Source organism: Rhipicephalus microplus, chromosome 3 (assembly GCF_043290135.1).
Source record: "Rhipicephalus microplus isolate Deutch F79 chromosome 3, USDA_Rmic, whole genome shotgun sequence".
Taxonomy (NCBI): domain Eukaryota; kingdom Metazoa; phylum Arthropoda; class Arachnida; order Ixodida; family Ixodidae; genus Rhipicephalus; species Rhipicephalus microplus.
Window position 1 is genome coordinate 10,015,475 of NC_134702.1, and position 24,805 is coordinate 10,040,279.

Here is a 24,805-nt window from a genome sequence, read left to right on the forward strand (position 1 = left end):
TAGGAGAAACAGATTTGTAGCACAAATGAATAATTGGTTTTGTTAAGGATACAATTACAAAAGCATTACACGTGCACACATGAAGGATACATGAAGGTAACAGCTAACTCATCAAGCTTGTATAGCAAGTTCCACGTACCACGGTAGCACATTTTGTTGCTATACTCTTTAGGCCACGTTGATATGTATAATGATGTGGTGAGCAACACTTAGCACCTTCAGGCAATGCCGACGGACGATAAAGGAAGCGCTGCTAAGTTTAGAATTAACCCAGAAAACACAAAAAGGCTTCGTTTGCGTCGCTCTCTTTGTTTTGAACTTGGCATAACTGCCTGTACCACTCGGTATGTTCCAGCTAGCTCGAACACAATCAAGCGTTTCTGAATGTTGATGAAATGTTAAAGCAGCAAAGTGGCACGAATGTAACAACCAAATGTTGAACTAACGTTGCACCAAGGTGATACGGTTTCGTGCATACAATACATAGTTATCGGTACAATGTCTCAGGTTTAATCACCTACAATTTACCGGGTTATCACTTGCCTTGGTAAGCAGGTCATAATACAAAAAGGTTGCTGCAGCAGAAACATGCGCATGCAGATAAAAAGTCAAGGCGCCACTTCTGCACAGTCGCAGCGTTTAGGTATACCCGAATGACTCGCACCACTCATAGCATTACTACGGGCAAATTCTCCAGATGTGGAGCCTAAGCTGGTTTGCGAAACCGGTGCTGCAAGAAAGCCGATGACTCTAGAGCAGGAGGAGGGATCGAGTCCCTACGTGAAGTATGCTTTGATCGGTTGCTAAGCGCGAGCTTTTTTCTTCAGACGTCAATTCGAGACTTCCGAAGGAATATAAGCAGCAGCGCAATACCTTCAAACCCTCACCAGCTTTGCTCACACGTGGCGCTATGAGAAAGTCGGGGCAAGCGTTTTCACTTTTCACGACATACGCTGACACACGGAGCATCAATAGAGAATTAAAGGGACACTAAATAGAAAAAGGGATTTTTTTTGCATATTAATAAATTACGATTTCACAATCCCGAAAACGCCACTCTTACCGCGAGACGAGGCTTGGTAACCGAGAAAACGCACGAAAAGAAAAAATGCTGGCGGAGACGTCACTTTGAAATTCCCGCACTTAACACAATAACGTACAGAAGATTTTCAAGGCGTCCTCTGGGTTCTACGTAGCTTGTAGTCAATGAGAATAAAGTTGATTGATTTGTGGGGTTTAACGTCCCAAAACCACCGTATGATTATGAGACACACCGTAGTGAAGGGCTCCGGAAATTTCGACTACCTGGGGTTCTTTAACGTGCACCCAAATCTGAGCACACGGGCCTACATTTCCGCCTCCATCGTAAATGCAGCCAACGCAGCCGGGATTCGAAGCCGCGACCTGCGTGTCAGCAGTCGAGTACCTTAGCCACTAGACCACCCGCGGCGGGGCAATGAGAATGAAGTACGTTGCCATCTTCGGGTGCCATATATGCTTACCGTTTAGACGAAGGCTTTAGATGCCTCATCAAACACGAAATATGACTTGTCAGCATCTCGCGTCATCGGGAGCAGGTGATGCGAAAAATCATCATGAGATGGCGTCACCATATGAGTGCATGAGGACATCACATGCCGCAAAATTGGTGGCGTTATAATGATGTCACAGTGCTGCCATGCGACATAACGGCTCGTTCTCGCTATCATGAGGTGAATGTTTTGTTCAACTATTTTTTCTGGTAGTGCTTGTTCTTCTTCTCTAGCGCCAGAGCACACTTGTGTCATTATTTTGAGTGCGAATACCCCCCGCTCCATAAAAAAAAAAGAACCTCATTTGCTGACCATCGCCAGTGTCCCCGCGACATATTCGTTCAATCACTTATTTTTCCGCATTCCTTTTCAACGGATCCTAACAATCACGGTAAGCGCAATCGCGAATCTGTATCATAGCAGGTTCAGAGCGGAAAGCAGTTTCCGCATTTCTTTTCAGGGTGAATAATGCCTAGTTCACACTGAAACATCCGCTTTCTACTGCGACCGAAATTCCCCTGCCGCCGAAACGCCGAATATGCCATCCATCATGGGGCGAATGCTGGACGGATGCGCTGTCACCCGGTCGTTGTCACTTCTCGCAAACGCTACTACGCTATCCGGTGGTGTATATTTCGACGATTCTCGTACGCAAGAAGCAAGAAAATACAGTACTGCTTACTTTGCTGGCAAGGGGCTGTCTTGTAATGCACGAAGAGCAGAAAAAACCACCGACGCCAGCGGCGTTGGTGGGTTCGTTTTGGTCTGCAAGACCGCAACAAGCTCGTTCTGGCTCGGTCACGCCAACAGCAAGCTCGGTCACCTCTTTCACGAAATACGGAGGCGAAGTAGGCACAGAGTATGTTAAACTCCCGTTGGTTTCAACATTCAGTTACGTGCACTGCAGCATAACAAGTGGGTAGGGCTTGGCTGCCATTTTTCAAAATTCCTTGACTAGCGCTCCTATTGGTCCGCGGTGACCGATTCGGCGGCAGACGCCGCAAAAATCGGTGCGAGAGCGATCGGCGCGGAGAGGGCCCTTTCGCGGATCTCGCCGCCGCCGAACCGGATTCGGAGCACTTTCGGCGGCCGGAATGCTCAGCGTGAACGCGGCCTAACAGTCGGCGACATGTGATTAGATGGCGTCTCGGCAGAATATTCAATACATTCTAGAGAATCCTGTTTTTATGCAACACACAGCCGCAAAAAGAGACTTTGTCAGGCAGGAAGAATACTCAAAATACATACAGCATTCGGCGATGCTTTCGAACGAGCAATAGTAAAAGCGCCGTAACTCGCAAAGAGCATGTTCTTTGATGGAACTAAGTTCTTTCGGCCGATGCAGTGCAGCGACTGCTTCTTACGAAAGCTATTACGCTTACCTTCGGTATTGTATAATAGACATAATAGTCGTATTCTGGTTGCAACAGTTACAGGCGCAAACACAAGGCATAGCACCCGCAAACAGCGCAGAAAACAAAACGCGCGCAACGTTCGATGCGCGAGCTACGCGCAGCCCCGGCGAAAAATGGCGCGAACGAAAAAGGAAAATAGCACAGTTCGTGAGTCGCGCGTCACCCGGGCAACCACGAAGGAGACCAATCATCATTCAGAAACAGCGGCGGAGAACGGGAGGAATCGAAAGGGGAGAGGAGGGAGAGAAGAGGTCACGCGCGCAGCTGCGAGTACAAGGATTGACAGTATTTTCCCCCAAGATCAAGGTGCTTGAGCTGCTCTAAGCGCTCCGAGATCGCCGATGTATTCGGTTGGTATGCTGCCTCTTGCGCTCCGATTACGAGCTGCCTCTGCATCTGGCGCCTCTGAGCCGGAGGACCAGAGCGGCCGATTCTCAGGCTGGATTCACGATTTCGCTCGTCCGTCTTGTGAATACAGCTGAAGCCGCAAGAGTCGACCACGGTGCTATTCCAGGCATGGTCGAATTCCGCCATATTGTCAACTTTGTAATGGTGATATTATAAGAATTCATTGGACTGCATCTTCCTCATCTGTAAATAATCATCATCAGTCTTGGCATCGTTCCTCTTCGTCATCGGCAGCATCTTTCTGTTGCTAGAATAAAACGTCAGCTGAACTGTGGCAGTTCAAATGTTGGAAGGTGCTCCCCGATCTCTTCGACCTCTCTCCATCCAAATCCAGCTCCTGGAGCTCAGTTCGGAACGTCGCTTACGCCAACAGAGCACCATGGCGCAAGAGCAAGGCCAATCGAACTACTCGCCGGCCCAACCACCCGCCGCCAATCCCAGCCCGGTCAACAACTGCCCTCGGGAGCCTCCAATCTTTCCGGTCTGCCTGGCTAAGATGTCGAAGACTGGCTCGACAACTAAGATCGCGTAGGTGTCTACAATAACTGGAACCTGGAACTAGACATCGAAATTAGCGCGCTTCCAGTTTTACGTCTCTCGGGTTGCCAAGACGTGGTTCCTAAATCATGAGAGCGACTTCCGCGATTGGTCTTCCTTAAAAGACCAGCTCCGACGTATTTTCGGTACACCGACCGTCCGTTCAGAAGTTCCTCGGAAGAAACTGGCAGAACGCATTCAACATTGCGGCGAGTCCTACACTTCTTATATTGAGGATGTGCTTGCACTTTGCCGCCGTATCAACAACACCATCCCAGAAGCTGATCGTGTCCAACACCTTCTGAAGGGTATCGGACCTTTCGTTTTCAACGCCCTCGCCGTGCACACCGCTTCGACGGTTTACAACGTCGCCTCTGTATGCCATCGGCTTGATGCCTTGCAGTCAATCCGCCTGCGACCCGACATCTCTGAGAACCCCCTTGCAAACAGTATGGAGCTCCGATCCATCATTCGAGCCATAAGCCGTGAGGAATTGCAAGCCTACAGTGTACCTACTTCTAACAACGTTCCCGCTCAACCCATCTCGAGCGATCTGCGTGGCATTATTGGGGAAGAAATGTCAGCCTTTCAAAGCACCCACCATGCTCCACCTTGCCCCTCCCCCCCCCCGCTTCGTACGCACATATCGCTTCAATGCAACCCTCGCCGTCTCAAATACCACCACCTGTGCCTGATCACGACCATCTCGCACCTCTAGTCACCCGTCCACCGAACCCTACGTACCATTCTTCCTGGCGGGCCCCACGGCCTTTTTGCTACTACTGTGGAATTCAAGGACACATTTCCCAATTCTGCCGACGTCGGCAGCAAGATGAACGTCGTTGTTATGCCGCTTTTGAACGTGACCACACATGTGCTCGAGTTTACTACCGTTATGCCGACAATCTTTCCAACCACCGATCCCCGTCTCCTGAGCACATTTCCAACACGACCAACAATACACGTGGCTCCCGACCACGCTCCCCTTCGCCACTCCGACGCTCTGTTTCACCACTTCGGCCAGTCTCTCAACTGTCTGTCTGCCGAGCGATCGGAAAACTAAATAGTGCAGTTTTTTGGAGGGAAAACTGCATCGCGGCGAAATGACCCAAGTCCCCCTGAACGACTGTCAAACATGTTGTTGGTGGCTGTGCAAGGTGTGCGGGTGTTGGCTTTGTTGGACACGGGAGCAACTATTTCAGTTATGCGTGCCGACTTGTGTTCTCGATTGCGGAAAGTGAAGACACCCTACCTTGGATCATCTTTGATTGGGGCCAATGGAGCAATAATTAGACCATCGGCCCAATGTACAGCACGTGTCTTCATTGATGGTATTCGTCATCACATCACCTTTGCTGTCTTAATTTCGTGTGCTCATGAACTAATTTTAGGTTGGGGCTTTCTCTCATCAGCATCTGCATTTATTTCTTGCCATCAACGTGTAGTCCCGATGGCCGAGACTTATCACTGCAGCGAACGCATTGACGAGAAACCTCTGCGTTTTTTCACAGCTTCTGATTCCATACTGTTCCTGGGTCGAGAGCAACTCATCACCATCACTTCTCCAAATATTGCCATTCGTAACATCCTTATCACCCCTTCCAGCCACTGTCTAGCTCGCACCGTTGTACTCCCCTCCAGCCTGGTGCGGTTCAAAGACACTGCTGCGATAATCGTTGGCCTGAACCCTACCCCGGAGCCTGTCCTCCTACTTCAATGTTCTGCAATGTCGTGTTATGTGGATACCCAACCGGCACCTTTGGTCTCGCTTGACGCCTTGCCAGCTCAGACACAACAGGGCCAGCCTGTTACTTCCTCCTCCTTTGCTCCCAGGATAAATCTTGACCTTCCTGCTTCTCAACGTGAGGCGTTGCTAAATTTGCTAACGAAACACCAGGCCTCCGACGCCATTGCTTCGGCACTAGGACAAAACACAGTTGCGCATCATGGCATAGACACTGAAAGTCGGACTGTTGCAAGTCGTCGTCCCCTACCGAGTCTCCTTAGCCGAGCACAAAATCAAGGAGAACGTGACCGATATGCTAAAAAGAAACATCGTACGACCCTCTGCCAGCTCTTGGTCATCCCCCGTTGTGTTGGTACAAAAGAAGGATGGATCAGTACGATATTGCGTTGATTACCGCGCTCAACAAGATTACTCGAAAGGATGTATATCAGATGCCCCGTATAGATGATGCACTTGACTTATTGCAAGGCGCCTAATACTTCTGCACCCTTGACCTTCGGCATGCAACATCTGCGCCTGCGAGGAAACGCTTGAGCACATTCTATGTCATTGCCCAGCATACCAGACCGAACGATATATTATGGAAGCCAAGCTCTGTCAGCTGGATTCACGGCCGCTTACAGAAGAGAAGATCCTGGGACCTTGGCCGACGGCCTTCCATACGCGCAAAGCCACTAAAGCCCCCTTGTACTTTTTAAGGACCACCAAACTTTACGACCGCTTGTGAAAGAACTGTGCGAGGCCGTGCTGTGTAGTCTCGAGCTGACTATTTATGCTTCTCTTTCTTACTCCTCTTCTTTTCTGTCTTTTTCCTTTCTATTATTCCCCTTTTCCCCCACCCCAAGTGTAGGGTAGCCAACCGAGCCAAGCTTGGTTAACCTCCCTACCTTTCCTCTCTATTTATCTCTCTCTCTCTCTCGACCTTCGGTCCGGATATTGGCAAAATCCAATGAATGGGCAGACAAAAAAAAGACCGCTTTTTTTACGCCGGACAGTCTTTACGAGTTCAACGTAATGCCATTCGGCCTATGTAAAATGCCATTCGACATTTGAAAGGATGATCGACACTGTTCTTCGTGGCCTTAAGTGGAAAACTTATCTATGCTACCTTGATGATATTGTCGCGTTTTTTTCCACTTTTTCTGATCATTTGCAACGCCTAGATGAAGTGCTCACATGCCTCTCCAATTCTAAACTTCAACTAAACACAAGTAAGTGCCATTACGGTAACACAGCTATAAAAGTTCTGGGACATCTCGTTAGTAAAGATGAAATTCAGCCAGATCCAGACAAAATTTCTGCAGTACTCAATTTTTCGCGCCCCTTTTGTTCCAAAGAACCACGCAGTTTTCTTGGACTCTCAATGTACTTTCGCCGCTTCATTCGCAACTTTGCCACTATTGCCACTCCTCTCCACAACCTCCTTGCTAGTATTGGTTCCTCTGATTGGAATGATCAATGCATTTCAAGAACTCAAGCACCTACCTACCACCCACTGACATCCCCACCGGTGCTTTATCATTTCGATGACAAGGCACCTACGTTATTACACACAGACTCTAGCAGACAAGGAATCGGCGCCATACTCCTTCAGCGCGACCATGCCTTTTGCGAGAAAGTTGTCGCGAATGCAAGCCGCTCTGACTTCTGCAGAGAAGAGGTACTCTATAACCGAGCAAGAGTGCTTGGCTGTTGTCTGGTCCATTCGAAAATTTCGTCCGTATCTATATGGCGGACATTTTACTGTTGTGACAAACCACCATGCTCTTTGCTGGTTGTCGACAATCAAAAACTTGTCGGGGCGACTTGGCCGCTGGATTCTCCGGTTACAATCATACGACTCCGACGTCATCTACAAGACCGCAAGACAACACCAAAATGCCAACGCTTTGTCATGATGCCCTTTGCCGCAGTCTTTGGCGAACGTCACATCCCCTTGTCAAATTGGCTATGCGGAGGCCACCTCATCGATATCATCCATTTCTTCCTTACCTTCATCCACCCGTCCTTCAGTACTTACCCCTCACCAGCGAGCTGATTCTTATTGCACTGACCTCACCGGTCGGCTTACCGGTACTTCGTCTTCCCCAAATGCCAGGCTCCGGAAACAACTCAGACTATTCAAGTTGGAGGACAATGTGCTCTATCGATACATTTTCCGGGCGGAAGGCCATCGATGGGTTCCCTTCATACCACATGCACTACGCACTGAAGTTCTACGCGATTCACTAGACGACCTGACGTCAGGCCACTTGGGTTATTACAAAACCTACGAGCGCATCCACAGTAGATTCTTCTGGCCAGGTCTTTCCACGACGGTAGCCAAGTATATTGCCTCGTGCGCACTTTGCCAACACCGCAAGCGGCCCACTACTGCTCCAGTCAGGACCCTACAACCACTTCCTTGACCAGCAGAGCCGTTCTCTGTCGTCGGAATTGACCTCTTCGGGCCTCTCCCAACTACATCAGACGGCAAGAGATGGATAGTCACTGCGGTTTATCACTTGACCTGGTACGCTGAGATGGCCTGGATCACTTCAGGAACTGCTTTTTAATGCCATTTACCTACGTCACGGGGCCCCTCGTGTTCTTTTGAGCGACCGAGGAAGGCATTTCTTTCAAGCACGCTCAGTGAAGTTCTTCAAGCATCAAAAACAGTTCATAAAACAACGTCGAGCTATCACCCAAGAACCAATGGCTTAACGAAGAGATTTCATCGCACACTGTGCGACATGCTGTCTGTCTATATCCGACCTGACCATCGCAACTTGGGTGCCATTCTTCCCTTTGTCACGTATGCATATAATACGTCAGTTCAACGAAACACAGGATATTCTCTATTTTTCCTAGTATACAGACGCCAACCGACATCACCATTCGTTGTTTCTTTCTTTTCTGGCCCCGTCAACTCTTCACCATTCGTTTGGGACCAATTTCTGTCCCATGTTGCTCAATGCCATCATCTTGTCCGTATAAACACCGAAGCTAGCCAAGAAGATCACGAACATCGTTACGATGCCACTCACCGCATCATTCTCTACCGCCCTGGTGACAATGTACTTTTGTGCACTTCTGCAAAAACGCCTGGCTTATGTGACAAGCTTGAGTCACGCTATCTTGGCCCCTACAAAGTTGTCAAACAGACCTCACCGGTGAACTACCGTGTCACACCTGTTGACGCCCCCACTGACCAACGCTGCTGCGGGACAGAGATTGTGCACGCTTCGCGTCTCAAGCCCTATCGTATGCAATCCACAGCGTAATTCGCGGCCAGGCTAGCCGCTTCCGTCGACGGGGGAAATTAGTGCAAGAATTCATTGCACATCATTTTACTCATCTGTAAATAACCATCATCAGTCTTCGTGTCATTCCTCCTCCTCTTTGGCGCCATCTTGCTGTTGTCTGAATAAAGCGTCAGCTGAACCGTGGTATTTCAATATCTTAAAGTCGACCAATGGCTGAATCTGACCATCTCCTTAATAGCAGCATTGTCTTTTTGCACTTTGTCTGATCAGAGCGACGAGGTGCCCAAGTTATCAACTGGACCAACTGGCGTCAAGCACTGAATTATTAAAACTGCACAAAATAATGTAGAAGAGCTCCAAAAAAGTGGCCCTGCAATTTAATTGCTCGATGCCATTACCCTCATATGTCCTCTGTGAAGTAGCATATAGTTATTGTTCTCCAGTACACTTGACCAGTCTGTTTTCATGAGCACTGAAAATAGCAGGCTTTGAAATCGTGAGTATACAACGTTTTGTAGTACGCATGCTATTTTACAAAAATAACATGTGTGCCAAAGAGAGTGCATGATGCATGCGCAGTGGCAATAACTACAAAATTTGGCACCTATATATAGATACCTAGTACTACAGGGGAAACTCAACAACGAATTCATAGCATCCACCATCTTTTTTCCTCGAAAGACTGCAGAAACGACATCTTGGCCGAAGCTAGGGTACAAAACCTGCCTTTCTTTGCCCAAATGCAGCAGGCTTCCCTTCTTGATGCGAGTGAATGTTCATTGCAAAATGTACGATCTATTATACTACTAACATTACTTACTGTCTAATACGCTGCTATCAATGCATTGCCGTCCGTGCAAAACTGGCTTATTTCTTCTTGCTATAAAGCAAACGACCCACAACATTCATGTGGTAGGTCTTTATCAAACCATCAGTTGATCACACATTTAAGTATAAAAAGCTGACAATCAGAAACTGTACAAATGGTTACACAACTTGCAGGGTACAATCCTCCAGCATGTTCATATAAAGCACAAACACACATAGTGCAGACAGCTCACACAGGTCAAATGTACAAGAATGGACTCGTAACTTTCTTCACACCAAGAACCAAAAATTTTACTACAAATGACAGTATAAAAACCTTACACACATAAAACACATCTATAAGTACAAAAATAATACATGAACAAGAAATCTAGAAAGGATGACAATCTTTGGAACAGTGAAAGCAATTATCCTACTGGCTGCCATCAGACATTCAATATTACATGAGGCATCAGAATTATAGGTACACACCACTTTGCACAAGCTAGATGCACACCTTGGCAGGGTTCGTGAATACAGTGAAAATGCAGGTGCTCATCTTGCACCTTCACTCGGAAAACAATGCAAACAGGCCGCTTAGCCCAGCTGGAAAAAAGATGTGGTCTCTTAACAAACGATTTGCATCTTCTGTACTGTATGGCCACTCTGCCGCTGTATGAATCAACAGCCTGGCAAAGTGTGCACAATTTCACACGAGTAATCAACCACTAAGTAAACTTACTTGAAAGAACAATGATACTGAATAGCAAGTTTTCATAGTCATCTCAATTCTGGATATATATGTCTTGAAGAGCCACCAGTTGTTTAGACGTAAGGAGATCAAGCAATTTATTTTTTTTACCTAAATACAACTAAACTACACAGGAAAATTGACAATAATGAACACCTTCAGCGAATTTCCAGATTCTAGACAATAAATAAACCCAGGAAGCTCACTTTAGTATGCCCATGTATCTAAAAAGCTATTGACCATGTCAAAACAAACAATTTTTTACAAAAAATAAACATGTGCAGGCTTTTTAGAAGTTAGCTATGTGATCTACCATAACTGAAGAAGACGCACTGAGATCATGTCTTACTGTAATCTTAGCTGCTGTGAAAACTTTGACAGAACTAAAAAATGACCATCACAGATCATGCAAAAAGAGCTCTTAAAACAATCACTGGTTATGAAGTGTAGATGCAGAATATGTAACTGCATTTTCTAATACTAATGGCTTTCTGAAAAATAGGCGCATAATTTTTTTTTTTTCTTTGGCCAACTACACAGTTGAAGCCATGACATACCAGCATCACCAGCAAAACTTCAAAGCAGCAGTATTACAAAGCCTGCTTCATACAAAAAATAAAAAAGAATACTGTTAACTTGAGCACTTACAAACAGAGCTTGCTTGGAATAGTACATAGAGGTACGTTCTATGTTTAAGTATGTTGTAGTCAAATGGCTGATGGATACAGCCATTGCAGACCCTTGAGAAAATATTTATGAACCAAGAATTTCTTGATAAATTCAATTTCTTTCTTCACCTACAAATTGTTGGACAGTGGATGTGCCGAAACGTTCACTCTAGCAACATTCCCTTTTCAAAGATTTCTCTTTGCTTCAAGCTTCCCTGTTCCCTGTGAATGTAACTTGAAGCCGAAGACTACAGGTCACACTTATGATAGTGAAATTTCTACCATAGTTGTAAATTTAGATTGATTTGTCAATAAGTCCAGCAATAAGTCCAGCTTTTCTTTTTTTTTTTTTTCTGTGAGCTTTTGCTCATAGGTGCACAATATGGTGCAAGCCATCCACCATTGCCAAGTACAAATAGCCTCATATCAACAGAGCACCAGGATGTCCCACTGGTTTCAATTAACACATAGAAGAAAACACTAGGAAAATATGAATAAAAAAAGAGAAAAGAACTGCGATGCTTGTAAAATATAAACCTAACTTTGCATGACTGGTACAAGTACATAATGTGCCTATTCAAACAAAACCTGCTTGTCCACCGTAGCTTACCCTCATTACAGGCTCAGCAACCCTTGCAGAGACATAATGACGTGGCACGCAATAAGGTGCCGTGCAAGATAACCACTTTACAACATCTCAAAAGGGACATGAAAGTGTATATGCCTATTCCAATCACGTTGAATGATTATCGGGCATGATGAGGCATGATGCATTAGTCATGAAGGCTGCCCACTTTATATACTCTTGCACTACAGTTTGAGGCTACACCCAAGTTTCCACAAAGACTTCGTAAGACTTTTCATATTTTACCAAATTTAAAAGCAGAAAAAAATATAAAAGAAACATGTGCTGATGGAACACTATGTTATATTTACTAGGAGTGGTTGTTGATTAATTCTTAAGGCCACACTAATTATAATAGACACAAATTACCCAAAATAAATTTAGCCGTAACATCTTCTAACAAACTAAATAATAAATTCTACCAAGCGTGACACGTGGCAAGAAAAGAGAATAGAAAACAATGCACCAAAGCTGCAACCACACTGTATCTGAAAACACCTAACAGCAGTTCAAAATTAAAAGATAAAAATGAAAACAGTTGTATAGATTACTCTGGCATGGACTGTGCGTTCTCAGGTTTTAAGGCAACATACTTTGCAAAGAAAGGTATTTCTAAAAATTACAAGAAAAAAGCACTGAAGGTGGCACAACCTCCTGGTGTCCATTACGTGGCCTAATTAGGTGCTTGGCAAATAGTACCACAAATTTCAACAAACAAAGCACTACTTTCATTCCTGGACTTGTCTATCTTTTTAGATCGCACTATCGTAACAGTTAGCACTGGCTTAACTGTAAGAATTGCCACAAAAAAATGCAGCACTTTATGATGGCTGCAGCAATGCTTTCAGATAAGTACAACCTGTTGGTGATGCACCTTTCCCTGTGATACAGGAAGAAAAGGTTACTAAGGGCTGAGCGGAATGAATCCCCATAATTGTTGGCTAAGGCATCTAGAGCACATTGTCTATTGCTACAGTCAAGGCAATTGTCATTGGATAGGCACCCTCAATCGACAACACACCAATGTGGTCCCACAATGTGGTCTGCAGCATAGGACTGTAATGAAAATGCGCTTAAACTCTGCCACAAAAATACATAATACAAATTGAATATTCTGAGCACAAGCAACAATGTGGATGTCTTACATTTCAGGCACCCTGCTACCAATTTTTACCCGAATACTGAAATTTGTGGGTCTAAAAAAGCCAGTATGCACACCATAGTGCAACGGACAATAGAAAGTACTTTTTCTTTTTTTTTGGGGGGGGCGAGGGGGGCAGCGCTATGAAGAATGCACCCCCGTCTTCAGAAGAAATACCCTGATGAGCTGGTAGCATTCAAGTCAGAACAAATAGTGGTTTGTTGACTATGCAATTAAGAAGAATGTGTACACTCACAAAAAAATTTTCAACACATGACTAGACGACAAAGTTACAACCCCGTGACAATGGGGCTCAAAAGAGTGTCAACACATGCACTGGCACACCTGAATGTCACCACTGCAGTTTCAGACACCACAGCAGAACACACCTTTGATTCTTGTCTAACCAGAGCTTTGTCCAGATAAACTAAATACATCTGAAGACATATTTAACCTAACTTGACCAAGAAATATCAGCTAGTAAAACATTTGCCATTTACGTAAAACCAATAAGAGCAACTAGTTTGGGCAGATTCTGAGTATATTTATAGTATATTTAATTTTGCAAGTGCAATGCAAAGCTGCTATAGCGACTCCAGGGAATTTCGACACAGGAATGTAACAAATGATTGTTAGGTTTAAGTTCAATCAGACAGTATGAAACCTACAGAGGCCGAGCAAATATGTTCCACTGAACAGGAGTTGCATTTACTGAGGGGTGACCAGGGATGCAGATGCAGGAACAAAACTAGCCTTGCCAGCCAAACCGATCTTTATTACTGACACCGACGGTGACACCGGAAGTTCTGCGAAACGAGCTCTTTAACGCTACCGTATTAAAAGTTTACGCAATTGATGGCGACTACCAAAAAAAATCAAGCTATCTTTGTTGTGCCGCTAATGAAGCCACTGAACAGCTGGTTACTGCTGCCTTCTTTTTGTCACTTAAGTGTTTTTAGAAGTTTTTCATTCATGTCATTCATTTTAATGTTATATAACACATATGTCCTGTATACACTAGAAAAGAAGTTAGCATTGAGCTCATATTCGACAGACTGGAGCCCATGTTGTATGACTCATAAACCAATACAAACACAATCTAGCGAATAATTTGGAAGTGCAGTGTGTAGGTGTGTCTCATCTTGGACTAGAACAGCATTTTGTGTTTGCCCATAACTGCCTTTTTATTACATTTTCTCAGTGCCAAATGAAATTTCCAGGCATCTTAATAACAAGTAGGTACTGAAAGGAAGATCTATTCAAATGAGGAGCTGTAGGACTAGAAAAGTATTCATTAATTATCATAACATATGAAGCATCTTTCTGTAAACAAGTATAAAGAAGTATACTGTCTTTCATAAGGCCGCACTAACACTATTTCATACATAACTCGTATCGGCGATGTCAGCAGTATGCAACAACTGAAGAAGTGACAGTCAAGGTGCTGCAGTGCCTGTGAGACAAACATTTATCATTATTGTCAGGCAACAGAGTTATCGATAATAATAAGGATGGTCTCATAAATAGATGATGCATGTGACAATGATGCAGGTTGCATAAATGTGCAAATAATGCGTTATACGAAAAAAAAAAGACACTGAAGGAGTATTTCTGGCAGACACATACATGATTGTAAGCTTGAAGCCAGTGAGGCAGACGTGTTAAAATGTGAGTTAAAAATTAGAAAGTATATGAATGGTGCGACACTGAAGCTGCTCTTATGTCCCATCCGTTTGGGCAGTGAATGATGGATGTGAGGTACATGTGCTGTGTAACATGCACTCACTCCTTTGGACAAGAAGTAAACAAAACACTTTAAAAAGAACAATAGCTCCCTGTCAAAGCCATATTTTGAAAATCAAAATATGGCAGGGCCCCTCCACACTGTCAAGGTTGTAAATGCAATTGGGCATTAAGTGAAAGCAGATCAGTCATGTAACGCTTACAAACTAAAATTGGGCATTTGCGTTCCTGCAGCACTGGCACTACTCCTGAGACTAAAGCACACAGCCAAACTGCTTTCTTTGGCATATTCATAGGAGTTAAGTGATGATGAGAGCACTGTTGAATATTTCTACAGGAGCCCCTAACGACAGTCTCGGAGAGCACTTGCCGGGCTCACAACCAGACACGATGTCAAGGTACGAAACATTTCGCGAGTAGCTGTGACACTGAACTCTAGCATAGCACACGGTAGCAGTTTGCACATCCCTTTGCCAAAACAACACTGACATGCAAATGTAAACTTGTACTAGAAAAGTAGAAAACAGGAAGGCAGTTCAACGTCGCTAAAAGTTGGGCCAAGTTTCCGCTGCGCATGCGCAATGCTCTGGCAGGACTACTGCGATGGCTGCAAATCCTTTCCAGTCTCTCAGGTCTCAAAGTGTTTGTATATCGATGTGACATAACCCATGATTGACTGCCAATCCGGGCGTTCCAAGCAGATAAGTTCATTGACATTCTGAAAGAATATTAGGCACTCTAAAATCAACACACAGCTGCACATGTTAGCTGAGAATGCAATTTTCAGTAATTTCATCATAGGACAGAGTGAACAGGTCTACTTAGATAGCCAACACAAAAATACCTTTATTATTCAGCAGCTTCTTACAATATTAACAGTTTATTGGTGTATAAGAGAAAAAAATTCCATTCATAAAGAAGTATTTTAACCATGTTTCTCTTTCATGAGCCCTTTCCACAGTTAAATATTGAGCTGGCTTGAACACGAGCACCAACAAATACTATAGCAAACAGAAACCCGCAGTATATAACTATTTTACAATTACGTCATGGCAAAAGGCTTTGCGGTGATAAATAAATATAATTGCTTCAAATTTATTTTTTTTAATACTTCAGATATAAAACCACACACAGTTCCCTACAAATTACTCAGATTTTCCGACAAATACTTCAAACTAAACAGTGCACTTGTCTTTTGAGCTATATTTAGATAAGATGTGCTATGTATGTGGTCATTTCCCACGTGAATGTTTACCCAAACCTATCTTCTAACCCAATGAAGATGGCAGAAAAGCTTGGCACTCACCAAAGTGCTTGGAATCCCTGCAGATTCTGCTGCCTCAAATGCAATACTGAAGTTTCTTCTCTGAAAAGAAGAAAGCATGAAACATTGAAACAGCACTTGTCAGGGGGCTTGGCATTAATTAACACAGCGAGATGTATTTTATGTATAATTTATGAAGCTTTACAAGCAAAGCCATTATAAAATTATAGGCACACCATACTAGGGGACTACAAATTAATTTTGAGCCCCTGCAGTTCTTTCACTTGCAGCTAAATCAAAGTACAGCCACTCAATTTTTTTTTTAACCTAAGCGTGCGAGCTTTGACTACAGAGATTATGAATGCCACGCAATGGAGCAGAGCGGTAAAATGAACGAGATTACTATGCATATCTGCATGATGGGCAGTCCCTTGCAACCGTCTCAGAAGCTTCCCCCCCCCCCCCCCATTTCTTTCAAGCACAATTATTATCCTTTCTTTTCTGAACGCTGTCAGAAAGCTATAAAGAAAGAAAAGGTCCCGTAGTCACACTCGAGATGGAAAGGATGTGCTATACACCCGCTATTAGGTGTACTGCATACGTTTTTTCGTATCTTGGTCTTTGTCCTGTAGCTAATGTAGCCCTTCCCCGAGGCAAACAAGGTATCTGCTGCTGAAAGTCAATGCTGAAAGCCAAAAACAGGCCAGAAAAAGGAAGAACAATACAGCAGCTTGTGTTGGGTTTATTTCGCATAACAACCTGTCAGACTTAAGTTCCACTGCACTCTTCACAGCAGCCATGCACGTATTCTCGGTCATTCCACTGCTGCACTTCGTCGTACTGTGCTTATCAATTTGGCTGTCGACGCTACCACATTGTGTTTTAAAAAATGGGTAGGTGTACACAGGCCTGCTTGCATATCACCCTCACCAAAATGTGGCCACTGTGGCTAGGAACCAAACCCAGTGGCAGCAACACCAGTCCCTTCATAGCGATGGCAAACTGTGCTTTGCTATGATATCTCGCATAGGAAAGTCTTGATTCACCTGATAACCTAACTTAAATAGTTTTATCAGGTTCACTTGGTCACAATTTCTTTTTTCGTATCTTTCTTATCTCTCTACTGAAATATTTCAGTCCCCTTTCCTATTGCTAAACAGAGTAGCATGCCAGCGATATATAGACGCTGGCAAAAATAGGTTTTTTTTAATAAAGAGTCTCTCTCTGTCTGTGTGCTATGTTACATTGAGGCAGCACAACAATTTTGACATACTCAATGTGGCACCTTTACTCTAGTGTATCCCTGCGCTCAATGCTACAGCTCGACTCAAGAGAGAGTGTGGCAGTGCTATACTTGCGCAGAAGCAGTGAACATGTACGAGTGACCATCGGCACTGTGTTTGCAAAGTTGTTTGTACGGCAGAAAAACAGGCAGTAAAGAAGTGCTCCAACTTGCCGTCATGGCTACTGGTGGCGCTCACTGACGCTCCCCAGGTTACAGGCACATATATACCCCATAAAGTGGATGGGAGGATAGCAATCACGGTAGCTCAGATAGCAGAGCATCGGACGAGTCATTCATAGGTCGCACGTTGCTTGGTCCCTGCCCACGGCAAGTTATCTTTTCGTCCTTCACATTCACTTTACATTTACTACAAATAATACCTGCTGTACTTTCCTTGGCAGTGTTGTCTGCTAGTTCTCAATAATATTGTGTCTAACAAAAAAAACGAGCCCTTAACATTTTCACTTCTTTCTTTAAGTTGTTTGTGTTATATTGGCATCATCTTGAGTTGTTTGTCATATTACTGTAGTTTTTCGTAAAACCCCACATAATGAAAACAAAGAAACAGTTCTACATAAATAAAGACAGTCCTTACTCATTCAGCAACATCTGCTGCACGAGAAGCATTCGCACAGAGGGGCACTTACCTTGTCCTTGCTATCAAGTTGGTCATAAGGGATCTTGTCCCCAAGGTAAGTGTGCAAAAGAGCACAGAAGGCTAGTCCATCATTCCAACTACTGCTGAAATTGGTGATGTCTATGTTCTGGTGATGAGAAAAAAAAAAGAGCAATAGCTGACATAACATGAAAAGAAGGACACGAAACACATTACAGTGAGGCATTTCTGCTTTTCACACACTTACAAATAAAGCGCAGCAATCGTTTCATGCATTCATCGAGGTACTGTTCGCAGAGAGACTCAGGGAAAACTGTGATTGTTCAGAGATACATGAAACTTTGATGACTTGGCAGTCATTAACTTAAACCTTCGTGATCATTGATCCACAGCAGGTGGTCTTATCAAACATTTGTGGGAAAATGCGGTAAGCACTACTCAAGCTGATATTGGTACACATCACATCAATTGACTAAGCACTACTTAATTTGATATTGGAATGCATCATACAGGCCGTGCATGGCACTTAGGAACCGAGCAGTGTGCAAGAGGTGCACTGATACACCTATATTGTCAGCAACAGCACAAGGATGTTATCACTATCCAAAGCACACAAGGATGCTAGCACTATCTAAAGCAACCCATAGCAGAGGATGAAAAAAAAAATGATGGCAGTTTTTGAGCAGAATTGATCAACCTCTAGGCAAAATTGAATCTGTCTGCGCTGCTGGCAATGCTGCTTTGAAAAGGATGAATTATAAAACACAATATACACCCGACTTTACGGAAAAGAATAGGCTGCAAATTGGAGGTCATTTAGCCATTCTGTAAGAAAAGCTGATATTCTATTGTACAAGCATAGCTAACGCCTTAATTTCAACCTGATATCTTTCCATTTCGAGCTCAGTGTTGCCCACTTGAAAAGGCTATGAGTAAAGTCAGTTCGAAAGAACACTATGAATTGTTGCCAGTTCACCTTGTAGCCCATAGTCTTGTTCTGGCACCACTTGAGCAATGCATTGCGCTTGGATCCCCCTCCCTTGACCAGTGACGCAAGTGGATCCTTCTTCTCAAACGACAGGTCGCTGGAAGTGTGCAAGCTACACAGCAACACCAGTCAATTAATCAATCAGCCTTTATCTCCCTTCGCACATGAGCAAAAAATAGCAGCCACAAAAAATCCGCTGAGAAACTTGCCATGGCAAGTACTAACCAGTGCTTTGAACACAACTCGCTTTGACGCATCAAAAGCAGGGTGCCGATTCGCGAAGGTGGGCTGACGACGAAAATGAATTCAAGTTTTATACGGCAGCCTTATTCATAAAACCACTAAAACCGATTTTAAATTCACATGGTACCGTATTTAAGACTCAAATCTGGTATCATTAGAACTATCCATTTTGTATTTCTCATCATGAACCTAAACCTGAACACAAAAGAAAATTATTATATTAAACCAGCAAGCTGTGCTGAAGATTAGTGCCACCTTATAAAAGCATGGTTGCTTCAGTTTAATATTACAAGTCAGAAATCAGCTCAGGGAAGTGTTTACCTGATTTCAAGTGCACAAATGCAACATTCATGCGAAAATCAATCTTACATGTCGGTGGCTGTACAGTATTGCTGGAGCCCCTAGATTATATGAAGCAGCCCACTGTGGTGAAGCTGCCTAGCAAAACTGATTTCAGGCTGATTAGCTTATGGCTACTTTTAAGCCAGATCCTTCTGTGATAACTTCATAAATAATATTAACAATCTTGGAATCCTCATGTGAAACTGGAAAGAAAAACAATTTGCTATTTTAATGGCTCTTTTTCATTGGATATTAATGCTGGTTTTTATTTTTCTTAGCCAAAAAAATCATCACTGTTACAATAATACAAATGCTATAGTTCTTCGGGGCCAGATATTGTATGCCCAACCTCATGGTGACCATGTAATGCCTTGCAGCTTGTGCCTCCATATGCAAACTGCCCAAGCCAAGCACATCCTCAGTTAATCTCCAATTGCAACACAATTTCTTAAAACTGGGTGCATACTGGTAATGCACAGTGTGACTTCCAATGAGTATGCTTTTATAAAAATCATTGAAAAGGACAAAATAACAGCACAGCAATGCACCATGCAATATTTGTTTCTCGCAGTCCAAACTGTTAATCCTTTTTTATATATTTCTCCTTCACTTTGCACTTAGGAGAACTTTTCCAGGCAGATATCACGCAAGGGTGTTAGAGAGGAGAAGTAAGACTGTGAAGTCACCACTGCTTTCTCTGCGTGCATGCACTAGCTTTTGCTATGATGTAACTCATCACCATGAAACATTACCTAATGACTGACATCTACGGTCTGTCGCACAGCCCTATCTAGTCATCAGTTTCAAAAAGCATTGCAGTGTCCCACTAAGTTTGCCAGTGATTTCACAAGCTGTTTGTCAAGTCATAGGGGGAGCACATTATGAGCTCCCTGCCAGATGAGCTCAAAATACTTGGTGCACATATTCGAAGCATCACGTGCAGATTACGAACAATTCACTATCAAGTATGAAAAGTGTTGCTCGCTTCTAGAACTGTGAAATGCACCAATGTTGCATGAGTGCGAATTCAAAAAGCAGTGCTCATATAATTCCATTTCAACAAGGAAACCCCAGTAGTTTGGGACTACAGCGACACACAACAGTTAACAGTATTTACTTGCATAATAGGCACACTTTTTTCGCTCGAAGTACGGGGTGCGCCTATTACACAGGGAGAAATTTCGGAAATTTTAATTTCCGACTACAGCACAGACCATTGATAACGAACGTCGCCGAGGTCACAAACATCCACACTACAGGCGGCTAAGGCGGAACAACCTTCTTCATAGGCTACACTAGCAGAAAACATGTTGAGAGCATGCAGTGCCGCATGTCAAAAAATGAAGGCATGCATCGCAGTGGGCATTCATATTTCCAAAAATTAACATTGAAAGATCTACATTATCATCAAAATGAACGTGGAGAAGAAAAAAAAATCACCAGGCCTGCATGGAACGTGCAGCACTCTTAGAGCAAAAGCTCGAACAGCGGCCTTTCATAGCCTTTTTTTTTGACACTCCTCAGGTGGGCACACTTGCAGGGTACACGCTACAACATTAATCATTGTGTAGTAGGCAGGCATTCATCATGCCATCTTTCGCCATTGTTCGAAGAAACGTGGTTCCCAGCGCACATCTGCAAAAAACATTGTGCAATTTTTTTATGCTGTGGCTGATGACGATAAAGAATTATGCCAGCAGCTTTTGAAATCCTCATGATCCCCCACAGTGGGTATGTGCCACAGTTAATAGGTGAACATGATCAAGCTTTTGTAAAGATTTGGAGCAATCAATGACCTACTCATAGCACATTTCCCATTATGCAACACCTGGTCTTTCCTTTATTGTTCTAAAATGCTTTATTATACTAATATTAAGCCGATTCCTTTCCTGACTTCAGGTGTGCATAAGGCCAGTTTGCAAGGGTGTTCGAAGTAGCAGCGTGGGTCAGTCGTAGAATACTGGGCTGGCACGCAGGGGACCCAAGTTCGAATCCTATTGTGTCCTTAGTATTCTTTATTTACTGAGTTTTTTTTTTTTCATCTTTCGTGCGATAGTGGTTACAAACACCGGCGGCGGGGAACAACAACGACCGCACGTGACCTGTGTTGTGATCTCATAACAGCTTTCGCTGCAAATTATGAAAAGGGAGTGCCATCGCAGAAATTCGCCAATTACATTTCATGCCACCTGGATTAGGTGCATCATCACGATCGAAGTTTTGTGCGCTGAACGGTACGGATCGTACGATTTCACGGGCTCACACCCCATATCCAAAGCTTACCATCAAATCGCGGACCACCATTCGAGTATTACAAGTGCCACCCACACCACTTTCCTTTTAGTAGAACCACCAAAAAGAGTTGCGTAGATTCCACGCAAAGCCGAAACATTGATCGCCCGCGACCACCACAGAAAAACACCATGATTAGGCCTCGCTAGCCTATGATTCGGCATGTAATCGCAGGAAGTTTGTACACGACAACATGAAGATTGGGCGCTGAAAAGATCGCACTCAAGCAACTGATCGAAGAGCAACGTGCATGATACGGTGTTTAAGTTCGCGGCCTGGAAAGCAACGGCAATAAAAGTCCTCCGACCTTGTGCAAGTCCGCGTAGTAGCAGCAAACGCGAAAGCTCAGCTCCCATTAGAAAGTCGGAAAGCTTTTAAATTTGTGAACAAAGTAGCAAACACGATAACGATGGTGTTTTTCCGGACAGGAAACTAAATGCGCACTTGACGAGCATGCGATCGCATGTTCCTTGCGAAGCGCACGCGACCAGAGTCATGCTGGCTCCGGTGCAAAGGTTACTCCGGCACCCAAGCAACCGCTCTTCTTCGTCCCTAAGAGAACCCGCAGAGCTGGCGCAGCGCTGCCATGCTCTTTTAGGGGCGAAGCTCCTTAGGGTGTGGGTCTTTCCCTCTTTCATAGTATGTATGTACTGTGAAATCTCGTTAAACCATAGTTGGCCGGAGCTCGGAAAAAGTACGTACTAAACGATAGTACTGCTTAACCGAAATAGCGTCAGGTCGCTCACTTACCTGTCAAAGAAAGAAACCTTCAGGGAGTGCGATGAAAGAACAAAAAACGTGCAGTAATTTATTAACTTCGCGTGACAAAGTCTGTAATCTTCATTTGACGATGCAGCGGCCTAGCAGCAACGACAGCGGCCTCAAACTCACTTATACTGTGAGCCAGCTTTTCTGCCAGCCCCCTCTTCTCGGCAAATACCCACATGACGCTGACGCAACGTGCAGTTTCGGCCACTGTCAGACCGGGATCACCCGTGTTGTCGCTTTCCATGTCGTCCTCATCACTATCATTTGGCGACACTTCGACAACCGAGGCAACAATGGCTTCGTCGGACATGCTCGAAGATGTCTGCACATCGCTGTCTGCGTCTCTGAGGTCGGGGAAGGAAATGCCTTCCGTAACGTCCTGTCGCTCCAACACTTCAGCTAGCAGAGTTTTGCAGGCTTCGTCTACGATGTCCAAAGTCTGGTCGATGGTGTCACTGCCGTTATCTGCGTCGCCCGCACACACACTGAAGCCAGCAAGCTTGAAGCAATTTTGAACTGTCGTTGCTTCAATCTGCCGCCACGAGTATTCGAGCAGGTGAATCGCGCCAATCAGGTCGATGGAGAATAATTTGCCACATTCAATGGCGAGAAGAAATCTGCTCAGCAGATTTTTCTTGTAGAGCTGTTTTACAGCTCGAATGATGCCTTGGTCCAAGGGCTGGGCAATCGCTGTTGTGTTTGGTGGCAGAAACGCCAATTTCACAGCCGTCAGGTTGTCCAGGGCGACGTGCGCTGCAGCGTTGTCTAAAATAATAACAACTCTTCTGTTTTTATCCGCAAAACGACGATCGATGAGGCGCACGTACTCCTCAAAGAGTTTTGCCGTCATCCATGTTTTGGTGTTGCTGCAATAGATGACCCCTGATGGCAACCGGGCGTATTTGAAACATCTAGGCTTCGCCAACTTTCGAATCGCGAGGAGCGGAGGTTTGTCTGTTCCAGTCATGTTTTACGCAAAACGCCACTGATATTCTGTCTTTTGCATGCTTGCCGCCGGTGCACGTCTCGCCTTTGAACGCGAGCGTTTTGTCTGGTAGCAGCTTAAAGAATAGAGCCGATTCGTCCATATTAAAGATGTCATCAGGTGCGTAGTCTTCCAAGATCTTCAGCTGACCGTTTTGCCACTGCTCTGCGCTATCCATGTCAGCAGCAGCAACTTCTCCAGAAACAATCCTCGTGGTCATGCCGTGCCTCGCCTTAAATCTGGCCAGCCAGCCATTGCTGCACATGAAGTTGTCATGGTTGAGCTGTGAGGCAAAAACCAGGGCCTTCTCCACGAGCAGGGGTCCGCTGATAGGCAGATTTTTTGACCGTGCAGCTTTTAGCCACTTCACCAGCGCCTCCTCTACATCCGAAAACGCCGAACCGCGTAGCCGGCACCTTTTTGCAGTTGCAGCAGCACTGCCGAGCAACTTCTCTCTGGAATTCCAAATTCCACACACCGTGGTTAACGGCAGGTTCTTTTCGCGTGCCAGCGCCGATTTTTTCGTGCCACTTTCAATAGCACGAATGATGTCCAATTTCTCCTCTATTTTCAGCACTCGATGCTTTTGTCCCAGCTTCGGCATGACGCAAGTACGAAGCAGCACAAGCACACATACACAACACGTGAAAAACGACACGAGAGCAGTACGGCACGGATCAACCAGAGAACACCTATGCACGGTGCCAAAGGAACAAAGAAAGCAAAGCAAGCGTACACCGTGTTTGCGTGTTTGTGCAAAGCGCCATCACGTGGACAACACCAGAAGCCTAGCCGGCCGAGTGCTTCTTGTTGCAGAAAAATCCAAGAGATGGCGCTCACCAACACAGCCGCCATCATCATCAACACAAACAAGCGAGGCGTGTTTCGATCTCTGGGGCTTGCTGTTCTGTCGGGACGCCCAGTGGGGGACGACATGTCGCGGCGAGTGCGCAACGAAAATTGGAAAAACTACTTATTAACCGATACATACGCGATAAGCTGGTACGGCTTATGCAGATACAGAATGCATTATGTTCAATGGCCGCCGAGTCGGGGATTTGATTTCACTACTTTTAAAACGAAAATACTGTTTACGCGGGTACGGTTTAACGAGGTTTCACTGTATGTATGTATGTAAGTAGCCACCTCTAGTTTATGAACTGCTCAATAGATGGCATTGCGTGTATATGTCCTTGGAAATAATATCACCAGATGGTGTTAGTGGTTTCAGTGGGATGGTACTGATAGACGGACGGACAGACATACGGACGCTTCAACCCACTCATCATCATTCACTCCGTGGATGTGTTGCAATTTTTTTTTCCTCTCTTCAGTTAATGTAAAAGGGCCATACAAACTTGGTACTGAAGAACTGATCACGGACAAGTTTGGGGTGTGTATTT

The 24,805-nt window shown here is 44.6% G+C and overlaps 1 protein-coding gene across 2 annotated transcripts in view; it reads right to left on the bottom strand.

Annotated features, from left to right (window-relative positions):
• Nucleotides 1-9,788: 9,788 nt before the first annotated feature.
• Nucleotides 9,789-24,805, bottom strand: part of LOC119182786 (cytospin-A) — a 49,941-nt gene continuing 34,924 nt past the window's right edge. For both annotated transcript variants that reach the window (XM_037433473.2, XM_037433474.2), the window contains exons 15-18: nucleotides 18,761-18,884; nucleotides 17,816-17,932; nucleotides 15,926-15,985; nucleotides 9,789-15,337 (exon numbers count right to left, since the gene is read on the bottom strand). In XM_037433473.2, the coding sequence (XP_037289370.2) occupies nucleotides 15,248-15,337; nucleotides 15,926-15,985; nucleotides 17,816-17,932; nucleotides 18,761-18,884 (391 nt within the window). In that variant the 3' untranslated portion in view covers nucleotides 9,789-15,247. The remainder of the gene's footprint in view (nucleotides 15,338-15,925; nucleotides 15,986-17,815; nucleotides 17,933-18,760; nucleotides 18,885-24,805) is intronic.